Below are 24,579 nucleotides of genomic sequence, written 5' to 3'. Positions count from 1 at the left end.
AATTCAGTCCTTGAGGTGGTCATCTAGGGATCTGGGGCAAATAGATTAAAAAAAAAGGGGGTGGGTGGGAATAGTGTTTGGTCCTGCCAAGAGGGCAGGGGACTGGACTCAATGACCTCCCGAGGTCCCTTCCAGTTCTATGAGATGTGTCTGGAAGTTCTGGGGTCTCTGGGCCTGGATTTGCAGATCCTGGGATCATAAGAAGGTGCTGACTGGAACTGACAAGAATGTTAATTTCACTCAGTAGCTACATGAAGTTTAAGTTGAAGTTTAATAAGGACAATGCAAAGTGCTCCACTTGGGAAGGAACAATCAGTTTCACACATACAGAATGGGGAGAGACTGTCTAGGAATGAGTACAGCAGAAAGGGATCTAGGGGTTATAGTGGACCACAAGCTAAATATGAGTCAACAGTGTGATGCTGTTGCAAAAAAACCAAACATGATTCTGGGAGGCATTAACAGGTGTGTTGTGAACAAGACATGAGAAGTCATTCTTCTGCTCTACTCTGCGCTGGTTAGGCCTCAGCTGGAGTATTGTGTCCAGTTCTGGGCAGCACAGTTCAAGAAATATGTGCAGAAATTAGAGAGGGTCCAGAAAAGAGCAACAAGAATGATTAAAGGTTTAGAGAATGTGACCTATGAAGAAAGGCTTAAAGAATTGGGCTTGTTTAGTCTGGAAAAGAGAAGATTGAGGGGCGACATGATAGCGGTTTTTCGGTATCTAAAAGGGTGTCATAAGGAGGAGGGAGAAAACTTGTTCTTTTTGACCTCTAAGGATAGAACAACAGGCAATGAACTTAAACTGCAGCAAGGGATGCTTAGGCTGGACATTAGGAAAAAGTTCCTAACTGTCAGGGTGGTCAAACACTGGAATAAATTGCCAAGGGAGGTTATGGAATCTCCATCGCTGGAGATATTTAAGAACAGGTTAGATAGATGTGTATCAGGGATGGTTTAGACAGTACTTGGTCCTGTCACTGGGGCAGGGGGCTGGACTTGATGTCCTCTTGAGGTCCCTTCCAGTCCTAGTGTTCTATGATTCTATGTCCATGGGTGCGTATTTCCTTTGAGAACCACCATGGAAAATGTTTTCTAAACAAGAGTATCTCCTTCCCACCCAATTTCTGGTTTGTGACGGTTCGAAAATTTACTTTTGGTTCATTTCAGAAAAAGAAAAAACAAATTTCAAAATATTATTTCATTTCTGAGAAATTTCAGTTGAGTTTTACCAGAGAATCATAGAACACCAGAACTGGAAGGGATCTTGAGAGGTCACCAAGTCCAGTCCCCTGCCCTCACAGCAGGACTAAGCACTGTCTAGACCATCTCTGATAGGTGTCTAACTTGCTCATAAATATCACCAGTGATGAAGATTCCACAACCTCCCTGGGCAATTTATTCCAGTGTATAACCATCCTGACAGTTAGGAAGTTTTACCTAATGTCCAACCTAACCCTTTCTTGCTGCAGTTTAAGACCAGCGCTTCTTATCCTATCCTGAAAGGCTAAGAACAATCTATAATAATGAATCCTAGCTGATTTATACAATGCACCTTGTCTTTATAAGCTACGCAGTTCATCACTTTGTTTTGTGTTTGGAGACAGACATCTGCTTCCATGCTGGGGGCTAAATGTTTTATGACATATATTCATATTCTATAATAACTACTCATGATAAAAATCAATACTTTAGATTTTAAATCCATATATTTCAGAGGACTTTTTATAAAAGGTAGGTATTTTTAGTCTCATTTAATAGACAAAGGAATTGAGGAGGCAGGCTGAGGAACTGTCTACACTAAAGTTGCTGCAACATTGTTTTTTCCTCAGGTAATCAGTTTTTGGGAAATAAGAAATTTGTGACATTTTTTATTTGGTTTTAACAAAAGTGACCAAATCCAGCTTTGGGAAGTTCGTGGTTCCCAATAGCTTCAATAGGTTTTGCATTTATGTTCAGAATCGATAACCAACCAAGCAAGGAGATAAACTCACCAAACCGGCTAACACTATTTACTCCTTCAATGATTGCAGTATAATCCACATTATCTTCCAGGCCAAGCTGTTAAAGAAATTGCATATTTCATTAAAAACATGGTTTAATTTAAAAAGATGAAAATTATAAGTTATCTGAACAGGTAACAGAGATTTAAAGAATAATCAAACTTATCTGCCAAACTGTTTTTGTGGAAAATAAATTAGAAAAATATGCACATATTTTCATTATCTTAATATATATCAGAATCATTTAACTTCATACTAGTTACTATATTTCAAAGCAAAATTAATGTCACAGATATACAAAATGGTTACCTCAAATAAAATTGATAAAGCTCGTAACTTCCCATTTCCTTTAATTGCCTCCTCTAAATTTGTAAACTGATTTGCATCATAGCAGTAGATTTGCATCTGTAAATATAAAGATTAGATCTTCAATTTCCAGAAGCGTAATAGAAAAAATCTTTAAAGGACTCTGAACAATTCTTTATTTCAGCTATTCCTACTCTGAGAAAAATCTTGAAGCAATGACAAACTTTGATTCTAATAAATGCATCTTCAATATTTCTCTCATTGCTTGTCTGCAATCTTACTTGGAGAAGCCAATGGCAAAACTTGCAGGCTGCATCTACACTACAGTCCACTTTCGAAAGGGGAATGAAAATGAGACAAATCAGAAATACAAATGGAAAGCTGATTTACATATTTCATGCTTCATTGCATAATCACAGTTTTGAAAGAGTCTTTTGAAGGAAAAACGGCAGTGTAGACAAGGTTCTTTCGAAACAAAAGCCCTGTGTTGAAAGCATCCTTCTTCCTAATTTTTTTCAGGAAGAAGGATGCTTTCGAAAACAAGGTTTTATTCTAAAAGAACACCATCTACACTGCTGTTTTTCTTTCGAAAGATACTTTTTTGAAAATGTGATTATGTAAATGAAGTGAGATAAATAAACTGGTGCTTCATTTGTATTTCTGATTTGCCTTATTTGCATTCCCTTTTGAAAGGGGACTATAGTGTAGATGCAGCCCTATTGACTTCAGGAGAGCAGAATTTATCCCACTATATCCATCCTCAACTGAAAGTAGAGTTGTATAGGTAATGCAACGAGATCTTTGATCCTGTCTCGTCTGCAGCCCGGAGTCAGATGGAACTGTATGCTTGATTCAGGCTCTATATCCTTGTACCTTCACTCATGGACAGCTCCATGACCAACTATACTCTGGGCCCCAACTTTTGGGAAGAGTTTGTGACTCCACGGTTCTGCCATGGGGTGATTTCTGAAGAAGCTCCACCCCCGGTGTCCTGGCAGGATGGAAGACATAAGGTAGGAGCTTGAATGGAAAGTCCAAATGGGTCATGCAGTCCAAAAGACTGAATGGACCATACTACTCACCTTAGAAGTTTGTTACTAAAGATTTCCCATGCAACTGGGAGGAGAAGAGTGAGCCTGGAGAACTGCATCCCCTCATTTGTCCCCCACAGAGATACATACTGCCCTGTTACTTACTAAAATAGACTATGAATGGGCTCATGGACCCTGTGTAACCCTCACGTATTTGATCATCTCTGGTAATTTGGCCTATATTCAGTTTGCAGGACTAGCCCCTGTTTTTGATACCAAGATTTGTACTCATCTCTCCTGAACAATTCTGAATGTGAACATGCACACTTGAGTTTACTGTACAGTTGTATACTGAAAGACCTGTAGTCAGTGGCAAGAACTTCCAGGTGCTTCACACAAGATCTTGATTCATATTTGCATTAATAAAATTTAAATTTTACTCATTTGGATTTGAAGGATGATTATATACACACAATGCACCATAATCAAATGATAAATTAACATCTTTAAAAGTAACTTGATTATTTGCACGACTATATAGTATTGAGTCAATTACAATTCATTACCTCCAGAGGAAATTTTTGTCCTTCTAAACTATGTTCAGATCCATCTGATATATTGCATTTTCCCCAGTGAAAAGTTATCTTGCTTGCTTTAAATACTGTTTCTAAGCCGCCTCCGCTGACATAGTAATCATTTGTCAAATTAATTTCCACTAAAGAGAACAAAAGAATGGTCAATGAGCATGTCTGTGCCTTTGCGATTCAAATACATCACCATTACTAGCTAAAAGGTAAACATATGTTGGGTCGCCTTACATTTCATAAGTAGCTTGACAGAATGTGGATTATTCAACTAAGAAAGAAAACCAGCTGGGAGCATCGTAACCACTAGTAACAAAATGAAATGTATTTTACTTTATTTCAAACTGTGATTCCTAAAACAGCCATACTGCGAGCTGAATTATTTTTATGTACCCTTCTAAACCAATGTTTTATAATCCATCTGAAACCTGTCATAGTCTTACAGTAAACAAAAGCTCAAGAAAGCTGGCCTACCAGTGAAGTCCTGCTTCTAATAAAACAAAACCCTAATGTCCTATCCTTGCAAACCTAGGATATAAAAACTTCCTGGGAGAGGATGTGTTGATAATGCAAACGGGAACAGATTAAGAAATTATTGAGCATGACAGAAGGGGTTTAACTAGGAACAGGGATATAACACTTAGGGCTTGTCTACACTAGGACATGGGACACTTCCTGGAAGAGGCTGATGTGACAACAGATTAAGGACACTTTACTCCTTAATGACATGGTGTTGGATGGAGGGTGGGGTGGTTAAGGTGCTTGAATTTTCCATGCAGATGAAGCCAAAGAAAAGGAAAATGTAGGCTAGATTCCACGAAGAATTTCCTGACTATGAGCTATATAAGGTTGTACAATAGTCTCCCTAGGAAGTGGTGGAAGCTCTGTCCCTGCTAACTATAATTAACTGGGCAAAAAGCTGAATACCAATAGGTTGTGGAGAACAAACGCTAGACTGGCAGAGGGCTGGACTAGATTATCTGCACTGTACTCTTTTTTTTTCGCTTCACACATAAGTTATGGATTCTCAGTTTCCTAAATTTCCTCCCTCAGAGCCATGAAGAAAGCTGAAGGAGGTCTGGCTGGAATGCCAAGTTCCTCCCCTCAAATATTTTCAACTTCTGCAGTGGTGCAGGACCTGAATTCCCTTTGAAGAACATTAAAGAATCTGCCATTACAACACTCCTGGTAAGGTAGGGAAGAGCCATTCATCTCATTTAAAGATATGGAAATGGTAGCACAGGGGAATTAAATATCCTGCCCAGGATTACACAGGGCATGTATGGCATAGAATCTAAATGTCCTTACTCCAGCTCCTGTGCCTAAACAAATGACCATCTCCCCTCTCCAAAAGGGAAACAGCTTATGAACGCCACAATGTTAGATCCAAATAGCGGCCTTGGCTCAGTAACAAATTCTATCAACTACTTACGACGGATTAGGTGATTATTCATGATATGTTAAAAAATGATTTTTGTATCTTAACTGCATCTTCCAGAACAGGTATTACACTCATCCCTCGCTCTATGAGCACAACTGGTTCCCAACTTTGTGCTTGTAGGCAGAAACTCCTAAGAGGGACACTAAATTCTCATTAAAATACAATAAAAGTTTCTGATTGGTTCCTTGAGTTTGGGGAAGGAGTGGCAGCAGGTGACGCTGCTTTTGAAAGGTAAGTGAACCTTGGGTTGAGGGGTTGGAAAAGGTTAAAGGCTGGGGGCAGTTTGGAGCCATGAATGGGAGGGAGGATTAAAACCTGGTGGCCGGTTGGATCCATGGGGTGGGTGGGGGGTTCAGGCTACTGAAGGTTGGGTGTGTGGTTGGGGGGGGCTGAGGTGTCAGGCTGCCACAGGTTAGATCTACCGGGCTGGTGGGGAGGGGAGGCGGGGTGTCAGGCTGCCATCGGCCGGCAGAGGGTGTCAGGCTGCCATGGGCTGGCAGAGGTGCAGGGTCAGGCTGCCGCAGGCTGCCAGAAAACAGAGGGGTGTCAGGCTGCCATGGGGCCGCCAGAGGGTGAGGGGATCAGGCTGCTACAGGACCAGCAGAGGTATGGGGCAGGCTGCCACGGGCTGATGGGGCGGGGTCAGGCTGCCGCAGGCCAGCGGAGGGCAGGGGGGTCAGGCTGCCGTGGGGCTGGGGGGGAGGGTAGGTGCTGCGGGTGGGCATTGTGGGGTGGGTGGAGGGTCGCGTTGTGGCAGTTTGGGGCTGTGGGGCCGGTGGGGATGGTCAGGCTGTGGAGGGTTGGAGCCGCGGGGCTGGGGTAAGGCTCGTATTAGCGGGGGAGAGTTCACTTGTAGAGTGAACAAAGGTAAGTGAACCTGTCTCGAGTTTAAGCGAGTACTTGTAAGTAAAGTACCCGTTCAATGAAGGATGAGTGTATTAGTAATTATTATCTTGTGCAAATGCTAAATTATTATTTAGCTTCAAAATAAGTACTCATTATGGGATGCTAATGATGAGGTTACTCTGGCTATTTCTAACCGTGCACATAATTTCCATTTGTTTACTTTATTTTTAGTGGCTTTCTTTTATGCTTGGTTGCTTTCACCACCTGGCCTTTTTCCTAAACGCTAAAATCTGTCAGGCAAAGGCTATAAGAAAAAACATACAATTTAAAAACATCAGCTATTCACCACATTTCATTTTCATGATCCCTAATTAACTCAAAACATGAAATCAGACATTTTACCTGTTTTGCCAGTATTGTGAATGAAAGTGTCTTCTGAACTTTCCTTTTCCCAGCCTTGGAATTTAAGCTTTTTGAGATTTACATTTACTTGTGTAAGATCTTCATCAATATTAATAGGAGACTGTTTGGCACCATTGCATGCTGAATATTTCTTCCACCAGTTCTTTTGGTTCAAAGTTCCTAAATATCAAAACATAACAGGCAAACATTAATTTGCAAGCCAATACTCTTACCTTTTGCATGTGGAAAAGGTAAAATATAGAATGGAATAGCCTAGCAGAAAACTTGTCCTTTTTAATCTTCATTTATATTATAATATGCATGAATATGACTTACATCCTAAATATTAGACACAGAGAATCTTCTTTTTAGGCCACCTAAAAAAATCATGTACAAAAACTACGATGAAATAATCTCTGGCTGGTGACAAAGCAGATCACACACACTCATGCACACCAACTATAGGCTAAAATATGTACTATAGAAATGGAACAAACACTCAGAGGAAGTGAAGCAAATCTAGAGTCTGATCATCTTTTGGAAAATGCTGCAAATGCTTTTTGTGTTTTGGTACAAAGAAGCAGCATCATTGTGTTAGTCTTATAGGCTGTGTCTCCACGTGCTGCCTCTTCCAGAAGCGGCACGCTGAGGAGCTAACTGGAAGATGCTAATGAGGTGCAGATGCAAATTTTCCACCCCTCATTAGCATATCGGCACATGGTTTGGAGTCCAGAAGAAGCTCGTCTGGACTCCGAAGTACACGTGCAGACACGTGGCCTGAGGGCATCTTCTGGAAGGAAACCCTCCTTCCGGAAGCTCCTCTTCCCCAAAGATCCCCGTGGGCCACGTGTCTGCACAGGTACTTCGAAATACGGAAGAGCTTCTTCTGGACTCCAAACCATGTGCTGATATGCTAATCAGGAGCAGAAAATTTGCATCTGCGCCTCATTATTATCTTCCAGATAGCTCATTAGCGTGCTGTTTCTGGAAGAAGCAGCACGTGGAGACACAGCCTATAAGGCTGACACAATGATGCTGCTTCTTTGTACCAAAACACAAAAAAACACCCTGCCAACCAAGACACTGAAAGAAAAAAAATTAATTAAATCTAAAAGACCAAAAACAAAATCTTCACCCTAATCAGAATTTTCATCATTCAAAGGGAGAAGTGGCAGAGAATTTATCAATACACAAAGTCTGTTGATGACTTAGATATTACTATTAGAATAAATGGAAGGCATTCAGATAACATGGCAATGACTAGGGGATTTGGTGGTGAGTATTCATATTGAGGAATATTACACATGGTCTTTCTGTTTATCTGATTGAGGTAAGTGGTAGTTACTATATGAATACAAGGGGAATTCAAGCAGGGGTTGTCTGGTCATAAGCTAGAAAAAGCACAATGGCTTCAGATAGTCACCTTACTTACATATATGCAACAATGCAGGGCCATTCATTTTTAAGTTCTGTGTCTAATAGTCTAGCTTGACAAAACGGTAATGGAGTCCCAGCTTGTGACCGCAAGTGGATCCAAGCACATAAATATCAGGACAAGGAACTAAGAAAAAGACAGGCCCTCAAAGACATGGCACAGAATGTCTGTTGGAGAGACAGACTGAGCCCCAGAGGCCAACCATTTGGGGTAAGATTGGCTTGCCTCAACATTTAGGCATGTGTATAGACTGTTTTAGTGTTTAAAAGACCTGTGCTGTTATACTTTGGCCTTGCTGTTAAGATTAAACACACTTTGTTTTAAGAAGGCAGTTTGTGATCCCTGTTCAGTGCTGGCCAAAAGTTTCTAAAGTGAAGAGCTGCAGGTACTACGCCCAGTATGACCCGCGGAGGGTAAGCTTTGTTCATCTGTAGATCGTAGTCTAAAATCAGGTGTAAGATGTGTGATTTTCCCCCCAAGGAAGTAAAGGCACAAGGCTGTACAGTACAGAGTAGTATACTGAGTGGCCAGAGAAAGGGGTCAGAGGTCCAGTAGTCTTATAGCCATGGAAACAGCGGGGTTCAGGGTATGAAACCCTACAATTAGACAGATTAACAGACAGCTAGACCAAGCTTCAGCTAAATAATTCAGGAAACGAGTTAAATAGGACACCAATGTCATCTAACTGTGCATAAGTAATGTGGGCATGAATTTGAAATTTTGATAGATGAAACTGTCAGCTCCAATATATAAGCAAACTAAACAGAGCTCACAATGGAATTTTAGATTCAATGCTGAGATTTCCAGGGGTGTGGAATATAGCTTCTTACTAAATACCAGACAACTGGAGGCTGCCAGCCTATCTAAACTTCCAGCCCTATCCAAACACGTATACACCCATTATAGTGGACAATGTCTGAAATGACTAATTGTGAACTTTGACAAGATTTCCTATTGCAAGGTAATATCTTGCATTCTTGTGGGATTTCTGTACGAAAAAAAAACCAGAACATGTGGCATGGAGCTAATATTCCACTCTTAAGACCTCCCCCAAAGGATTCTGGGCATAGTAAAACATTTTTCATGCTAAAACAGTGACTAGAGGAATTCAAAATACCATCTGCACATAGAAGCAGAGAAATGTGGGGCTGGAAGTGAGTTCAAGAGGCCACACAATGCATATTAGTACTTACTAGGAGTGTCCAAGGTGACTGCATTTTATAACAAAGAAAGTTAACTCAGATATCTTCAAGTCCACTCTGTATTCCTCAATACTGTACTGGTTATATAGCTATGAAGAACTGACTATGCACTTTACTAAAATTGTTCCAGTTTTTAGGAACAGTACAAAATTCCTAGATGACATTTCTGAGTTCAAGTTTATCCCAAATTCAATTTAACTGACTGGCTGGCCAAACCGCTGCTTCCCCTCCTCTTGTAGCTCCTCCTCTTCTCAACTGCCTTCTTTGAGTACATCTACACTTACCACAGTGTCAATGCTGCGGAGAACAGGCTTCTGGGGTTCAATTTAGTGCGAAATTGAACACTGAAGGCGTCCCCATCGACCCCAGTACTCTTTGCATTCAAGGATTAGGGGAAGTCAAAGGGAGAGTTTCTCCCATTGACCCCCACTGTGGGGAGAGCGGAGAAAGTCAACTTTAGCTACATTGACTACAGTTACACTATTCTTATAACTGGAGTAGCGTATCTTAGGCTGACTTTCTTTACACCTGCCCTAGAGTATCCCAGGAAGCACAGGACCATTATAATTCCTCCACGCTGCCCTGAGTTAGTGCAGCTATATAGAAAGCTGGGCACAAGTAATGCAGTATGGCTAAGGCCAAGTAGCTAGACCCTCCAGTCCTAAGGTAAGGGGGAGACACTTGAAGTAAACAGAAAAGGACAGAGGCTGGTGGAATGAAAAGAGAGGAAGTGCGACTGGCAAAAGAGAGGAGAGAAGGCTGGGGCACAGGAAGGAATGACAGCTTCTTGCTTGGGTAGGCAAGGAGGGAGTAAGGTTGGAGAAAGTGTGGGAGAGAAAAAGCCCAGGCACTTGGGAAGGTCTGAGTAAGTAAGGATGTGTGGGCACAAGAGAGAAAGGAAGCACATGTTTGGTTTTCCCCTCACCAGCCCAGTAAAGCCCCAGTACAGCTGTATATCTGGTTTGGGGAGGGGGGGAAAGAATTACATTTTTAAAAATAAATATCCAAAACTGGCACGAATTTTGCAAGAAAGGTAACTGTGACTTTCATTTCCCCAACCAGGTTTACTGCCTACCCACTTTCAGTTACCAAAAGTCTACTGCACGTGCAAACTCTGATATCCTGGGAGAAAGTCACCGAATTGTGAGACCTTTCCAATGGTATATTACACATAGTTACTGTAACAGGATGATCTCCTTCCTGTTGTGAATAAAGGAAAAAACAGAGTTTTTCTGTTGCTCTCTAGTTGAGAAAAAAATTACTGATCTTTCTATGGTGTCCTGAATGTTAACTGAAATCCGTGAAGAATGAAAGAAAAGGCATTTTCAAAAGTGCAATTGAAGAAGAGATAAGACTCCCAAGTAAGATCAACTAATTACCCGCTACATTCACTATACATGGTAGGAAGTATGAACAATAACTGGAAAACTTTGAAGCAGACTTTTCTTCCCTATATTCCAGCAGTTGCTGCAACTGAAAAGCTAGACATACAAAGAGTATTATCACTGCTTACAACTGCAGAATCACAAGCAACTGATATTGAGCCAGAGGAAGACAAAATTGGCAAAATAGTTTGCAAAGTTTGATGTATACTGCTCTTAAAAAAAAAGAGCAATATGAGGAATATTATTTGAACATAGGAATAAGTAGGGACATTGGTTATGCTGATTTCATGTTCTGGCCTGAAAGCACAGATAAGCAACTACAGAGAATTTATATAGTTGATCAAACAGCAATAGTAGTTAAATATACAGCAAGTCACAGGCAAACTTCAAAGGGAACTGGAGTTCAAACTTGATAGTCCAATTCATATCTTTATGCCTGAGAGACAGCACATGCAAGTATTGTCGTAGATGTCAAAAGTGACAACTGGGCTACGTCTACACGTGCACCCAACGTCGAAATAGCTTATTTCGATGTTGCGACATCGAAATAGGCTATTTCGATGAATAACGTCTACACGTCCTCCAGGGCTGGCAACGTCGATGTTCAACTTCGACGTTGCTCAGCCCAACATCGAAATAGGCACAGCGAGGGAACGTCTACACGCCAAAGTAGCACACATCGAAATAAGGGAGCCAGGCACAGCTGCAGACAGGGTCACGGGGCGGACTCAACAGCAAGTCGCTCCCTTAAAGGGCCCCTCCCAGACACACTTTCATTAAACAGTGCAAGATACACAGAGCCAACAACTAGTTGCAGACCCTGTATATGCAGCACGGACCCCCAGCTGCAGCAGCAGCAGCCAGAAGCCCTGGGCTAAGGGCTGCTGCCCACGGTGACCACAGAGCCCCGCAAGGGCTGGAGAGAGAGTATCTCTCAACCCCCCAGCTGATGGCCGCCATGGAGGACCCCGCTATTTCGATGTTGCGGGACGCGGATCGTCTACACGTCCCTACTTCGATGTTGAACGTCGAAGTAGGGCGCTATTCCCATCCGCTCATGGGGTTAGCGACTTCGACGTCTCGCCGCCTAACGCCGATTTCAACTTCGAAATAGCGCCCAACACGTGTAGACGTGACGGGCGCTATTTCGAAGTTACTGCCGCTACTTCGAAGTAGCGTGCACGTGTAGACGCAGCCCTGGTGAGCTGGAATACAGACTAATATGGCTACCTCTCTGCTAACAGTCTTTGTTGTCAAACTAAGGAATAAAAACTGTAATCTGAAGGCAATCTGAATCTTCACAATGAATCAGAATGAGAATGAACACAACAGGTAAGAAACTACAAAAAAAGTAGCCTATAACAGTAAAATTATTCATCTTGTTCTGGGAGAAAAAAAGTCTACAGAGCTGACTTTCAGTCTCTCTCTCTGGCTGATTCTCAAATTTAACTTTTCTCCTTCCCTCTTCCCATTTAGAGCTGGCAGGAATGCAGGAATTCCATTTTGTGACAAATTTTGAGATTTTGACACTTGTTTTTGTTTTGGTGCTGAACGACAAGGCCTTTTTAACTTTTTTCACAAAAAAATTCACTTGCAGAACAGCTAATAGCAGTGGTGGTTAGGTCAGTTACAGGGAATCTGAAAAGTTCAAGTCCCTGCTCTGAGTGATGCACAGGGAAATTTAAACTTGGTTCTCACATACCCCATGTGCCCACTTCAACTTCTCAATTCCATCCTAGACCTGAGAAACTTCCCAAGGGAAGTTTAATCAAAACCAGTAAGTTTCCAGGAAAAGTTTAGGAACTGATGAATCAGTATTTGTCTTGGGGGAAAAAAAGTCATAAAAATTCCCAAGCAGTTCTACGCTTAGGGGAGGCATCCCTCCACTCATAGCTGTAGATACTGACCCTGTGATCTACTCTTGTCTTCTATGACCTTTTGAAATATGCCCCATCATACAATATTTCTCAGCAGACCACTCCCCACCCCCAAAATCATTTTTGTCTTGTGTTAAAATACGAGAAGAAAAATAGCTGTCATATGATAGTACATAATACATCGAGATAGGTAAAAAGGTGCGTTAAGATTTCAAAGAAAAGCTATCAGAGAAGTAGCCGTGTTAGTCTGTATCTTCAAAAACAACAAGAAGTCCTGTGGCACCTTATAGACTAACAGATATACTGGAGCATGAGCTTTCGTGGGCTAAGACCCGCTTCGTCAGATGCATGACACATGCTTGTGTTCCAAAGACAAGCTATGATATCCGCTGCAATACTACAAAAGAGGTTCTTTTCCGAGGGTTGATGCACTGTCATGCACAAATAGAGAGTGCTTGTAAACCATTTCTATGTACATTGTATTCTCATGTACTCAGTGATGGTGTACAACATGTGGTTCATTTACCACGTACCGATACTCCCTGTGAAACATGATGTATGAAGAATTTCAGTCTCAAATCGGAAACCAAAGGAAAGTGGTTCTGAAACAAGGAGCAAGTACTGTAAATTACTTCAGCTCACTATTAAAAAAAGGACAGGAGGTTGGGATGCTTTGGTTTCATAGACTCATAGGGCTGGAAGGGACCTCAGGAGGTCATCTAGTCTAGCCCCCTGCTTCAAGCAGGATCAACCCCCACTAAGTCATCCCAGCCAGGGCCTTGTCAAACCAGGACTTAAAAACCTCAAGGGACGGAGAATCCACCACCTCTCTAGGCAACATATTCCAATGCTTCACCACCCTCCTGGTGAAGTAGTTTTTCCTAATATCTAAGCTACACCTCTCCCTCTTCAACTTCAGACCATTACTCCTTGTTCTGCCATCTGACACCACTGAGAACAGTTTCTCACCCTCCTCTTTAGAGCTCCCCTTCAGGAAGCTAAAGGCTGCTATTAAATCACCCCTAAGTCTTCTCTTCTATAAACGAAAAAAGCCCAAATCACTCAGCTTATCCTCATAGGTCTTGTGCTCCAGGCCCTTAATCATTTTTGTTGCCATCCGCTGAACCTGCTCCAGCACATCCACATCCTTTTTATACTGGGGAGCCCAAAACTGGACACAATATTCAAGATGTGGCCTCACCAGTGCTGAATAGAGGGGAATAACTACTTCGCTAGATCTGCTCGAAATGCTCCTCCTAATGCACCCTAGTATGCTGTTAGCCTTCTTGGCTACAAGGGCACACTGTTGACTCATATCCAGCCTTTCATCCATCACAACCCCTAGGTCCCCTTCCACTGTACTGCTGCTTAGCTAGTTAGTCCCCAGCCTATAACAATGTTTGGGATTCTTCCACCCCAGGTGCAGGACTCTACACTTCTCCAATTTATCCAGGTCACTCTGGATTCTCTCTTTACCCTCCAACATATCTACCTCTCCCCCTAGTTTTGTATCATCCGCAAACTTGCTGATGGTGCAATCCAGTTCCTCATCCAGATCATTAATAAAGACGTTAAAAAACACCAGCCCCAGAACCGAGCCTTGCGGCACTCTGCTTGAAACTGACTGCCATCCAGATACTGAGCCATTGACCACGAACCATTGGGCCCAACCATCAAGCCAGCTTTCTATCCATCTTATAGTGAAAGGATCCTATCCATATTTCCTTAAATTATGGGCAAGAATGTTGTGGGAGACTGTATCAAAAGCTTTGCTGACGTCAAGGTATATCACATCCACCGACTTCCCCATGTTCAGAGAGCCTATTACCTCGTCATAGAAGCTAATCAGATTGGTCGCACAGGACTTGCCCCTGGAGAATCCATGTTGGCTACTTTTGATCACTTTCCCCTCTTCCAAGTGCTCCAAAATGGATTCCTTGAGGATCCCCTCCATTATTTTCCCAGGGATGGAAGTAAGGCTGACTGGTCTATAGTTCCCTGGATTGTCCTTCTTTTCTTTTTTAAAGATGGGCACTATGGTTGCTTGTGAAGTGAGAGTGGCCTCTTCACCTTGACATATTTGCAAAGCATTTCTCCATTAGTAGCTGCTGCTAACAAGAACACTTCTTGCACCCTCTGAGGGGATACATACCTCCATTCATGCCCCCTGCAGCTGTGGCTGCGGCACCCTACACAAGGCACTTGATCCCATCCCAGGAGCTCTTCAACACCTGCCTGGGATGTGCCAGAACACCGTGGAGTGTGCCTTTGGGCACCCAAAGGCAAGGTTCAGATGCCTCCTCATGTGCCTCGATATGCGGTGTGGAGAACATCCCGCAGCTCATGGCCTCCTGGTATGCTCTCCACAACCTCATCAAGGCACATGAGAGGACACAGCACCAGGGCAGGCTGGCCCTGCTGCTGCAAGTGTATGAACAGCCACCTGTGGCCCCCGCCTGGCAGCTCTGCAGCAGGGACCTCTGATCTGGGCCCCCAACACAGCTGCTCCTCCACCACCAAATGAAAAGGGACACAGATGTACCAACAAAAACTGTATATATATATATATATATATATATATATATATATATATATATATATATATATATATATATATATATATATATATATATATATATATATATACACATACACACACACACACACACACACACACACATAGTGAACTATAGGTAACGTACTCTATGAACAATAAAACTAGGTTTGATATAAAACAAGAGAGTGGAGTCAACTATTTACAAGGGGGCAGCTGGGCAATGGGGGCATAACAAGCTGGGTGGGGAGAGGATGGGAGGGGAGGGGTCACTACTCTAGGGATGGGGTAGAGGGCCGTAAGCCCCAGCGCCCACAGCTGCCTCTCCCACCCCAGGTGTGTGATCCCCATCTGGGCCCCAATGGGGTGGGGAGCACAGGGAGCTAGTGGTGGGCAGCCCATGGCTCGCCCTCCTCCCCAACCTCTTTGGAGGAGCCCCCGTCCTCTCCCTTCAGTGTGGAAGAGGTGTCTGTGGTTGCCGTGTCCACGAGGTGGCAAGGCGTCATCCCCTACAGCATGTCCCGCAGCTCTCTATAGTAAGAACACCTGGCTGGGCTGCCCCCGGAGTGGTGGCTGCTGTCCCTGACCCACACGTATCCCTGGCGCAATTCTTTAATCTTGCACCGGACCTGATCTGCGGTCCGGGCAGGTTGGCCAAGGGAAGTCAGAGCTGTGGCCAAGAGGGCATATTTCCATGGAGCCTCGATGTGTCCCTCAGGACATCTTTCTCGTGCCAGAATGCGAAGAGCCCTCCTTTTCCATGGCTGCTCCCATTCAGAGCTGCCATCATCTGAGTCATCTGGAGGGGGCGCGGGGGGGCTGGCTGCTGACCATCTGGCTGCTGGCTGTCACTTCTGCGGTGGCAGTAGACTAGTTGCTGCAGCCCAGCACGTGCTGCCAGCCTCACAGCCCCGGCTTCCAGCTCCAGGGCTTCTGGGTCCTTGCAGCTTTAACCACTGCTAGAACCAGGCACCATAAAGCCCCCAGGGGCTTGATGGACTGTCTCAAGGCTCCATGAGGAGCTGCCATGGCGGATCACATCTTCTGGAAGAAGCAGTCCATGAGCGTCCACACATACTTTCTTCTGGAAGAAGGCACTATTCCCCTTATGAAACCAGTGTTAGGGATCTGGAAGAAGCAGCGTGTTCTGCCGGATTCCTTCCAGAAGAGCACCTTGTACATGTGGACACTCCCCAGATCTTCTGGAGGAAGCCATTGTTCTTCCAGAAGATCTGACACATGTAGACACAGCCTATAAGATTAGAGTCACAGTTGCAGGGATTAAGGATGGGAGAAATAGGTCATGCAAAATAACAAGTTTGACTCTATTCCCAAACTGAACCATCCCTCATCGGTCACATGAAATATTGCTTCTGGAGTAGGCAGCACAGCATAGCCGTGTCTACACGTGCACGCTACTTCGAAGTAGTGGCATTAACTTTGAAATAGCGCCTGTCACGGCTACATGTGTTGGGCGCTATTTCGATGTTAACATCGACGTTAGGCGGCGAGATGTCGAAGTCGCTAACCCCATGAGGGGATGGGAATAGCGCCCTACTTCGACGTTCAACATCGTAGGGAACGTGTAGTCGTTGCGCATCCCGCAACATTGAAATTGCGGGGTCCTCCATGGCGGCCATCAGCTGAGGGGTTGAGAGACACTCTCTCTCCAGCCCCTGTGGGGATCTACGGTCACCGTGTACAGCAGCCCTTAGCCCAGGGCCTCTGGCTGCTACTGCTGCAGCTGGGGGTCCGTGCTGCATGCACAGGGTCTCCAACCAGTTGTCGGCTCTGTGGATCTTGTGCTGTTTAGTGCAAGTGTGTCTGGGAGGGGCCCTTTAAGGGAGCGGCTTGCTGTTGAGTCTGCCCTGTGACCCTGTCAGCAGCTGTGCCTGGCACCCTTATTTCGATGTGTGCTACTTTGGCGTGTAGACGTTCCCTCGCTGCGCTTATTTCGATGTGGTGCTGTGCAATGTCGATGTTGAACATCGACGTTGCCAGCCCTGGAGGACGTGTAGACGTTATTCATCGAAATAGCCTATTTCGATGTCTCCACATCGAAATAGGCTACTTTGATGTAGGCTTCACGTGTAGATGTAGCTCATGAGTGGAACAGGAGTGCAGAAAAAGAGTCATGGAAGAGGCACTTGAAACTACTTTAGGTTTTCTTGAGCACCCCATCCCCATTATCTAAGAAATGGAACCCAAGAAAACTTGTTTTTAAAGCTGAATTATAGCTGAAAGACAATAAAGAAGCGATATGGAGGTTTTCTTTTCTTTTCATTCCTTTCAGCCTGGTTTTCTCCTTTCCTTTCCATCTCTTCTTCTTCCCTTATTTCTAGTAATGTATACTGCAAATGTATGGGACATTAAGCATGTGCATTGTACGCAACAAATAATACTGGAACTACCTTAGCTAAAATATCTTAATATTGTTACTTTTAAAGTAAGTGACCTTAAACAATTCTATCAGAGTAGAATAATTCTACCTATTGGTGCCAAGAATGGGCAGTCAACCTTTGGAACTCTTTCCCAGAGGATGGTGTGAAGGCCAAGACTGATAACCGGTTTCAAAAAAGAACTAAATATATTCATGGAGTTTAGATCCATCAATGGGTATTAGCCAGGATGGACAGGGATGGTGTCTCTAACCTTTGATTGACAGCAGCTGGGAATGGGTGACAGGGGTAGATAACTTAGTAATCACCTGCTCTGTTCTTTTCTTCTGGGACACATGGTAATGGCTGCTGTCGAAAGACAGGATCATGGCCAGGCTGACATTTGGTCTGATCCAGGATGGTTCTTACGTTCTAAGACTAAAACTAGCATTGAGCAGAAGCTTGTCTCTCATCATCAGAAGTTGCGCCCATAAAAGATTTTACCCCATTCACCTTGTTTCTCTAATATCCTGGGACTAGAAAAACTGCAACATCGTTGCATAAATTGAGATTTATCCAATACTATGCTGCTGTTTAAGCTTCTTTTTCCCACTAAGACCATCTCCCCTGTTTGGACGTCTCTTTTACACTTTCCCCTAGCTCAGGGGTTCCCAAAATTTTCGGCATCACACTCCCCTTTTGATTTTTGAGAAACCCTTACCCCGCCACCTCTTTTTTACCATCATCCAACCTCCACTTTAACAAAATATTCAATTCGTAATTTAAAAAAAAACCACAAAAACTTGATATAAAAGTTATTTAAAATTAAAAATAAGCACAACTAGTTTTCTTGGCCCTTGTGGGTGCCTGGTGCAGCCCCAGCTGGTCAGCTGCCTGAGCCCCATGCTACTCACCAGAGTTGCCTGTGCTAGCCGCTTGCTCACCTGAGACCTGCACTGCCAGAGCTGCCTGCCTGAGCCCCACACCGCCAGAGCCAGACACTCATGGGACCTCCGGGACCAGACGCTCACATGCTATCCAGCACCCAAGCCCCATGCTGCTAGGGCCAGCCACCCACCCACCAGTCTGAGCCACCTGAGTCCCACAATTCTGGGTCCAGCTGCACACCCGAGCTGCTTGAGCCCTTCAATGCTGGGTGCAGCTGCCTGAGCCCTGTAAGTCCCACAAGCTGACTGACCGCCCAAGCCCCTCCCCTCCCACAAAGCCAGGCACCATCAGCCCCTGACTCTTACATCCCCCTCTCCCAAACCAGGCACCCTCAGCCCCTCATCTAACCCCATCCTCCTCCTCCCCAATGCACACTCACTCACCTACCTTTGTACGTGGGTCTTCACCAGCAGCCTTCTTTTTATACCGGCTGCACCGAGTCACCCACATAAAATGGCAGGACCGAGAGCTGGAAGCAAATGCTGGCTCTTTCTTTAGGTGGGTGGAATCATGGGAGAGCTGGGTCACCTCGTGGCCCCCCCAGAATTTCTTCATGCCCTCCCAGGATGGGCACACCTCCCCGTTTGGGAACCCACGGTCTAGCTATTACTGGGCTGCATTTCCTGCTCCAAGGCTGCTTCCACTCTATGGTGTTCATTTCTCTAGCACTAGCTCCAGTTACTGTCCACATCCCTTCTTTTTTCACCTCACTAATGGACGCCTGTCCTACATTTCCTTCAGCAGACAAGGGCTCTCCTCTACTCCCCGCCACAGATCTGTCCTCCTGCTGTGGTTCTCCCTACCACCACTTACAAATCCCCCCGTCCATCACCCAGCTTCATTACCCCCTAACTTAAGGTTATCTTCACCGCTTTAGACAAAAAAAAAATAAAGAAAAAAAATTTAGTATTAAATAGCTGAGTGACTTATAAAAACCAGAGAGAGAGAGAGAGAGTCAGGTCAGAACCAGAAATAGAATGAAGGAGTTCTTGATGCCTCATTTTGGACTAAAATAGTGACATTATCTTTCTTGCAACTGTCTCATTTCTTGTGGTTTTACCAATTGGTTCCCCATGATTAGGTCAAGAGTTCAAAACCAGAAGTAGCTAGTAGTGCTTTGTCAGGTGCAATAATATGGAAGACCAACTGTCTGACCACTGGGGAAAACTTCAATAACATTGTATAGGTTCCACATCTCTGGTCTGGCACACTTGGGACCTGAGTGTTCCTGGACCAGCCATTTTGCTTGCCCATGGAGGTTAATCCCCTGCTGGCCTCCAGCCACACACTCAGGCTCTCCTCCCATCCGCTGGCCACTTCCTGGTCTTGGCCTCTGCTCCCTGCCTTCGCCCAGGGCCACTGCTACCCAGCCTTGGCCATGGCTCTTAACGGTCCTTGGTCCTCTGGTCCCTCTGCAGAGCACTACTCTCTGGTCCTGGTCATGGCTTCCCAGCCCTGCTGCAGGCTGCTGTTCTCTGGCTCCAGCCATAGGCTGCAGCTCTCTCGCCACAGCTGCAGCTCCTCAGCCCTGCTGTGGGCAGCTGTGCCCCAGCCCTGGATGCAGAACCACCACTTCCCCCTCACCCCTGCCACTGGATGATGCTCTCCAGACCTGCTGGAGCTGGAGATGAGTGGACTGCAGTCAGGTCAAGGGAGCTGTAGCCCACAGCTGGGGCTAAGAAAGCAGTGGCCTGCACCATGGTCTGGGAGCCATGGACAGATGCTACTGTACCCCCATCTTCCAGCCACCATTCTCAGGGCTCTGTGGCTCTCTGGGCCAGCAACGTCCATGGTCATACCAAACCACAGATGTTGCTGGACCAGTGAGTCATAGATTTTAGAGGTTTAACATGTAACGTGTATAAAGGCAAGTTCAGTCCTCATATGAGCAGGTCCAATTCTTACTGAAGTCTGCAATTATAAATATTATTGAGTTGTACTAAGTCATATTATGAATTTATTTTGGTGTGTGTATAAATATAAAAGGCAGGGCAATTGGTGTATTTTTTGCTGATAACACAGGATGGTGTATTTAAAATGAAACAAACAAACAAAATCCCCTAGTAGGCATCCTTCAGTCTGGTGGCTGCCAACTGCTGGTCCCTGATGCAATCAGGACAAGCCACGTGGAAAAGATAGTCTGGTACATATTTTAGCTGTTTATTTATACTTTCATGTTTTCATATCAGTTTATTTGTATTGTACGCACACGCACTCCAACCTCTGGCCACAAACCAGTAAGTGCTGTACAAATAAAGACTTGTAACTACACTATGATCATTGGTTGCCTTGAGTAAATGACATGTGCTGGATGACCCAACACAAACAAGTTAATAAGCTCAACCTCTGCCATCAGAATATAAGGGTATGTATGATCTTCTACCCTTGAGTGACATCTAGTTCAAGGTGTCAATAAGCCTGGGAAATTCTACAGGGGCCATTTGTCATCTCCAAATCACACAAAATTTAGTACTTTCGCTGTGTTAGGCAGCCATGCTTTCTATGGTGTTTCTGAAGCAGAAGCTCTCCCTTCCTCCCCTGCTACCCCCAGAAAGCATGGCTTCTGAGAAGAGCGCAGGGTCAAAGCCATATCTTTGATATAACATCACAGATTGAATGTAATGGTCACCAGGAGAAATATGCTCTAAAGAATTAGGAAATGAGGTGTTGCACATTAAGAGAGGAGGTTGGAGATCCAAATTTCTAAACTATCAGTTTGGAAGAAAATCTTTAAAATAACAACATACAAAATAGCTGTAGTCATTGTAAGAAAGTTAGCTCCTATAAGCCCTGGAAGTTCTGTACCACGAACGTAGGCTTATACACAGGTTTTTCACTAGTATACTAATAGATTGGAGGAATTGTTTTAATTAATATATTGGTAAAACACTCTTAGTGGATATACATACATTAACGTAAAGGTGCTATACACAAGAATAGATTATTTCCCTTCCCATATAGAAATTACTAGACCAGAATAAAGTACATTTATACATATATAATTGTGTCCACAATATGGGAGCATGTACAGTTTTAATTGTACAGTGCTAGTCAAACCAGTGCAACTCTCTAGCCTAAACACAACCATAGAAAAAGTATGTTTGTTAGTTCTTCAGGGCAGAAGTCTTGTCATCTTACTTTTCTGTAAATTTCTAAGGACGCTTCAGTACTAGATAAAGCTACGTAATCATCACCTGCACTATGCCTAGCAGGCCTGCACATGTGTGTGTGTGTGTGTGAGTGCGTACATGGGTGTGAAGGGTGTGAATGCACCACTACATGTCCTGATTTTCTCTCTTCCTCCTTGATGTGTTGTGAGGGGGAGCCTGCAGGGCATGATGGCAGAACCGAAGTTATTCTGGGAGCAAGTCCTAGAGAACTGGTCCTGTAGCAGGGAAGGGACTATATTCCCCAGCATGTCCTTGGCAACTAGCAACATGAAACGGGGGGAAATGGGGGGAGACAAGAGAAAATTGTTTTTCACTTATATCATAGCAAGACCATGGAAGGTAATTTCTATGAAACCTTTATTACTGTATACATTTTTAGTATGCTTTAACAAAATAATTTTACCAACTACTGTTTCCACTCAATTTTTAAATTACACTCTTATGTACACTCATTGCACAACTATTTTGAACTCCTTTATATTAACAATAATTGTGGTCCACGTTTACAAAAAAAGCAGCCCCGTCTCTTCCTTTCCCCTCATCCCCATCTCCCCCCCAAAAAATCATCCTGTGCACCAGCCTGTCTACTGCTACAGAGATATGGCACAGCAGAACAAAAAAAACAAAAAATTACTGACGCTGCTGGGCAAAGCCAAGAAACAACTTTCTCCTCTGCACCACCACACTGGATAAAATGCTGAAGTCCTGAGTACAAATACAGAGATAAAAAGCAGCACTGCAACCTTCAGCATTATGATATTACTGCTGGCCTGGAAGTCTTCCTTCCTGGGACACAGCAGTGAGGAAAATACTGAGTCAAATATGTGGGAAGAAAAATTCCTGTGGATAACTTTATTTTAATTTAACAACAAGTAGCTAGCTCATCCTCCTCCCCTTCCTTCATATCCTTCCAAGTCTGGCTATTGCTGGCCAGGAAGCTAGAATATAATCAAACACTTGTACACCAGAAACACACAGGAGATTGTTGTCACGTTAGTGATGCATTTAGTAGGATAAGTGGTTAGCTTAGGAGGGAGATCATTAGAGAAAGTTGATCAAACTACTCTCCTGTTTCCTCTGAACCTTTACATGAGTGATGCTAATGGGCAACAGGGCAGGACATGATCCACCACACTTGCCAGGTATTTAAGGTAATTCATTTTTAGCCCTAACATATAGACTTTATTTTTTCAGTTAATTAGCAAGTTATAATTTTGTGACATAGAAATATGAAAAGAGAGACAGAAAATGCATTCTCTCCTCTGATGGTATTTGTTTAATTTTGCAGATATGCATATTACGTTGAAAACTAGTTATGTTTCAGTGACTCATGTTTCTGATGAACTAACATTTTAAGGAAACGATTTCCTTTAACCCACAGATGCACAGCTAGGTGTGTTTGCAAACCACTAACAGGATTTCACAAGTGATGTGGAGCATTCTAACAACACAGATAACCAAGGCTATGAAGTTGCAAATAGAATCTGAATGTACAGGGAAGAGTCATGGAAGCTCTGGCCCCGGTATTATCATGTGATGCAGTAGCATCAAATGATGTCCTGGAGAGAGAGAGAGAGAGAGAGAGAGAGTCAATGAAAGGAGAGCCTGAGCTGTCGAGATGGCAGCTGGAAGGTGGTTAAAGAATGACGCAAAAAGTGGCAGTGTTGGGGTGGAAGAAAGGCAAGTGGGCAGCGCAAGCTGTGCTAGAATAACTTACAGCATGAAGGCCATGTGCAAAGAGCAGGGCTGGGCAGGGCACAGGGCATGTGATGGTGAGGCTGACCCCAGGACACTGACAAAATGAATCATAGAATACTAGGACTGGAAGGGACCTCGAGAGGCCATCGAGTCCAGCCCCCTACCCTCATGGCAGGACCAAGTACTGTCTAAATCATCCCTGATAGACAACTGTTTGACCACCCTAACAGTTAGGAACTTTTTCCTAATGTCCAACCTAAACCTCCCTTGCTGCAGTTTAAGCCCATTGCCTCTTGTTCTATCCTCAGAGGCCAAAAAGAACAAGTTTTCTCCCTCCTCCTTATGACACCCTTTTAGATACCTGAAAACTGCTATCATGTTGCCCTCAATCTTCTCTTTTCCAAACTAAACAAGCCTGATTTTTAAGCCTTTCTTCATACGTCACATTCTCTAGACCTTTAATCATTCTTGTCGCTCTTTTCTGGACCCTCTCTAATTTCTGCGCATCTTTCTTGAACTGCGGTGCCCAGAACTGAACACAATACTCCAGCTGAGGCCTAACCAGCGCAGAGCAGAGCAGAAGAATGACTTCTCCTGTCTTGTTCACAACACACCCGTTAATGCATCCCAGAATCATGTTTGCGGGCACTCCCTGAGTTATGAATACCCACACAGACGAGCACTCACCTGCAGTGTCCGGGAGCAGGCAAGAGGCCCAGGTGGTGGTGACTGGTGTGAGTGCGGGCTGGAGGAACGTAAACAACCCCATCCGCCCCTGCTCAACAGGAGGCAGTGAGAGGCATGAGTGTGGGCTGCAGGACTCCAGAGCAGCCAGTGAGAAGTGGCTCTTGATGGCGATTGGGCTGGGGGTTGTAGGAACCAGCACAGAACACATGGTGGGATTGCCACAGGAGAGGGCTGGAGGCTGCCAGAGCTGGTGCTGGTACTGAGCCAGCAGGTGGGAGAGGCCCAGAAGTCCCCTTCCAAATCTCCACCTACCTTCTCATTCTCCTCTAATGAAACCTGCCTTTCCTCAAGTACTTGCATTCAAGGTTAACTAAAACAGTTTTTTAAATTTATCTTATTGTTTTTATACTTTGCTTAATTACTAGCATTGCATCAGTACTATTTTCTACAAATGTTCATTGTAAATATACACTATTTCAGCTACACTACGGGGGTAAACAGGCTTTTGTGGGGTGATGGGCTGGGAACCTAATCACCATTCATAATATTGTTTCTATGGGAAAATTTGTTCCAAATTCCAAATAACCAGTTTATCAATGAACTTTTGGAGCACAACCTGTTTGTAAGATGGG

At 44.1% G+C, this 24,579-nt stretch overlaps 1 protein-coding gene across 1 annotated transcript in view; it reads right to left on the bottom strand.

Annotated features, from left to right (window-relative positions):
* PTPRZ1 (protein tyrosine phosphatase receptor type Z1) overlaps window positions 1-24,579 on the bottom strand; it is a 184,462-nt gene that overhangs the window by 84,991 nt on the left and 74,892 nt on the right. The window contains exons 3-6 of the mRNA XM_074984108.1: window positions 6,614-6,793; window positions 3,907-4,055; window positions 2,313-2,408; window positions 1,995-2,061 (exon numbers count right to left, since the gene is read on the bottom strand). Of these exons, the coding sequence (XP_074840209.1) occupies window positions 1,995-2,061; window positions 2,313-2,408; window positions 3,907-4,055; window positions 6,614-6,793 (492 nt within the window). The remainder of the gene's footprint in view (window positions 1-1,994; window positions 2,062-2,312; window positions 2,409-3,906; window positions 4,056-6,613; window positions 6,794-24,579) is intronic.

Source organism: Carettochelys insculpta, chromosome 1 (genome assembly GCF_033958435.1).
Source record: "Carettochelys insculpta isolate YL-2023 chromosome 1, ASM3395843v1, whole genome shotgun sequence".
Taxonomy (NCBI): Eukaryota; Metazoa; Chordata; order Testudines; family Carettochelyidae; genus Carettochelys; species Carettochelys insculpta.
This window is presented reverse-complemented; position numbering and strand designations above follow the sequence as displayed.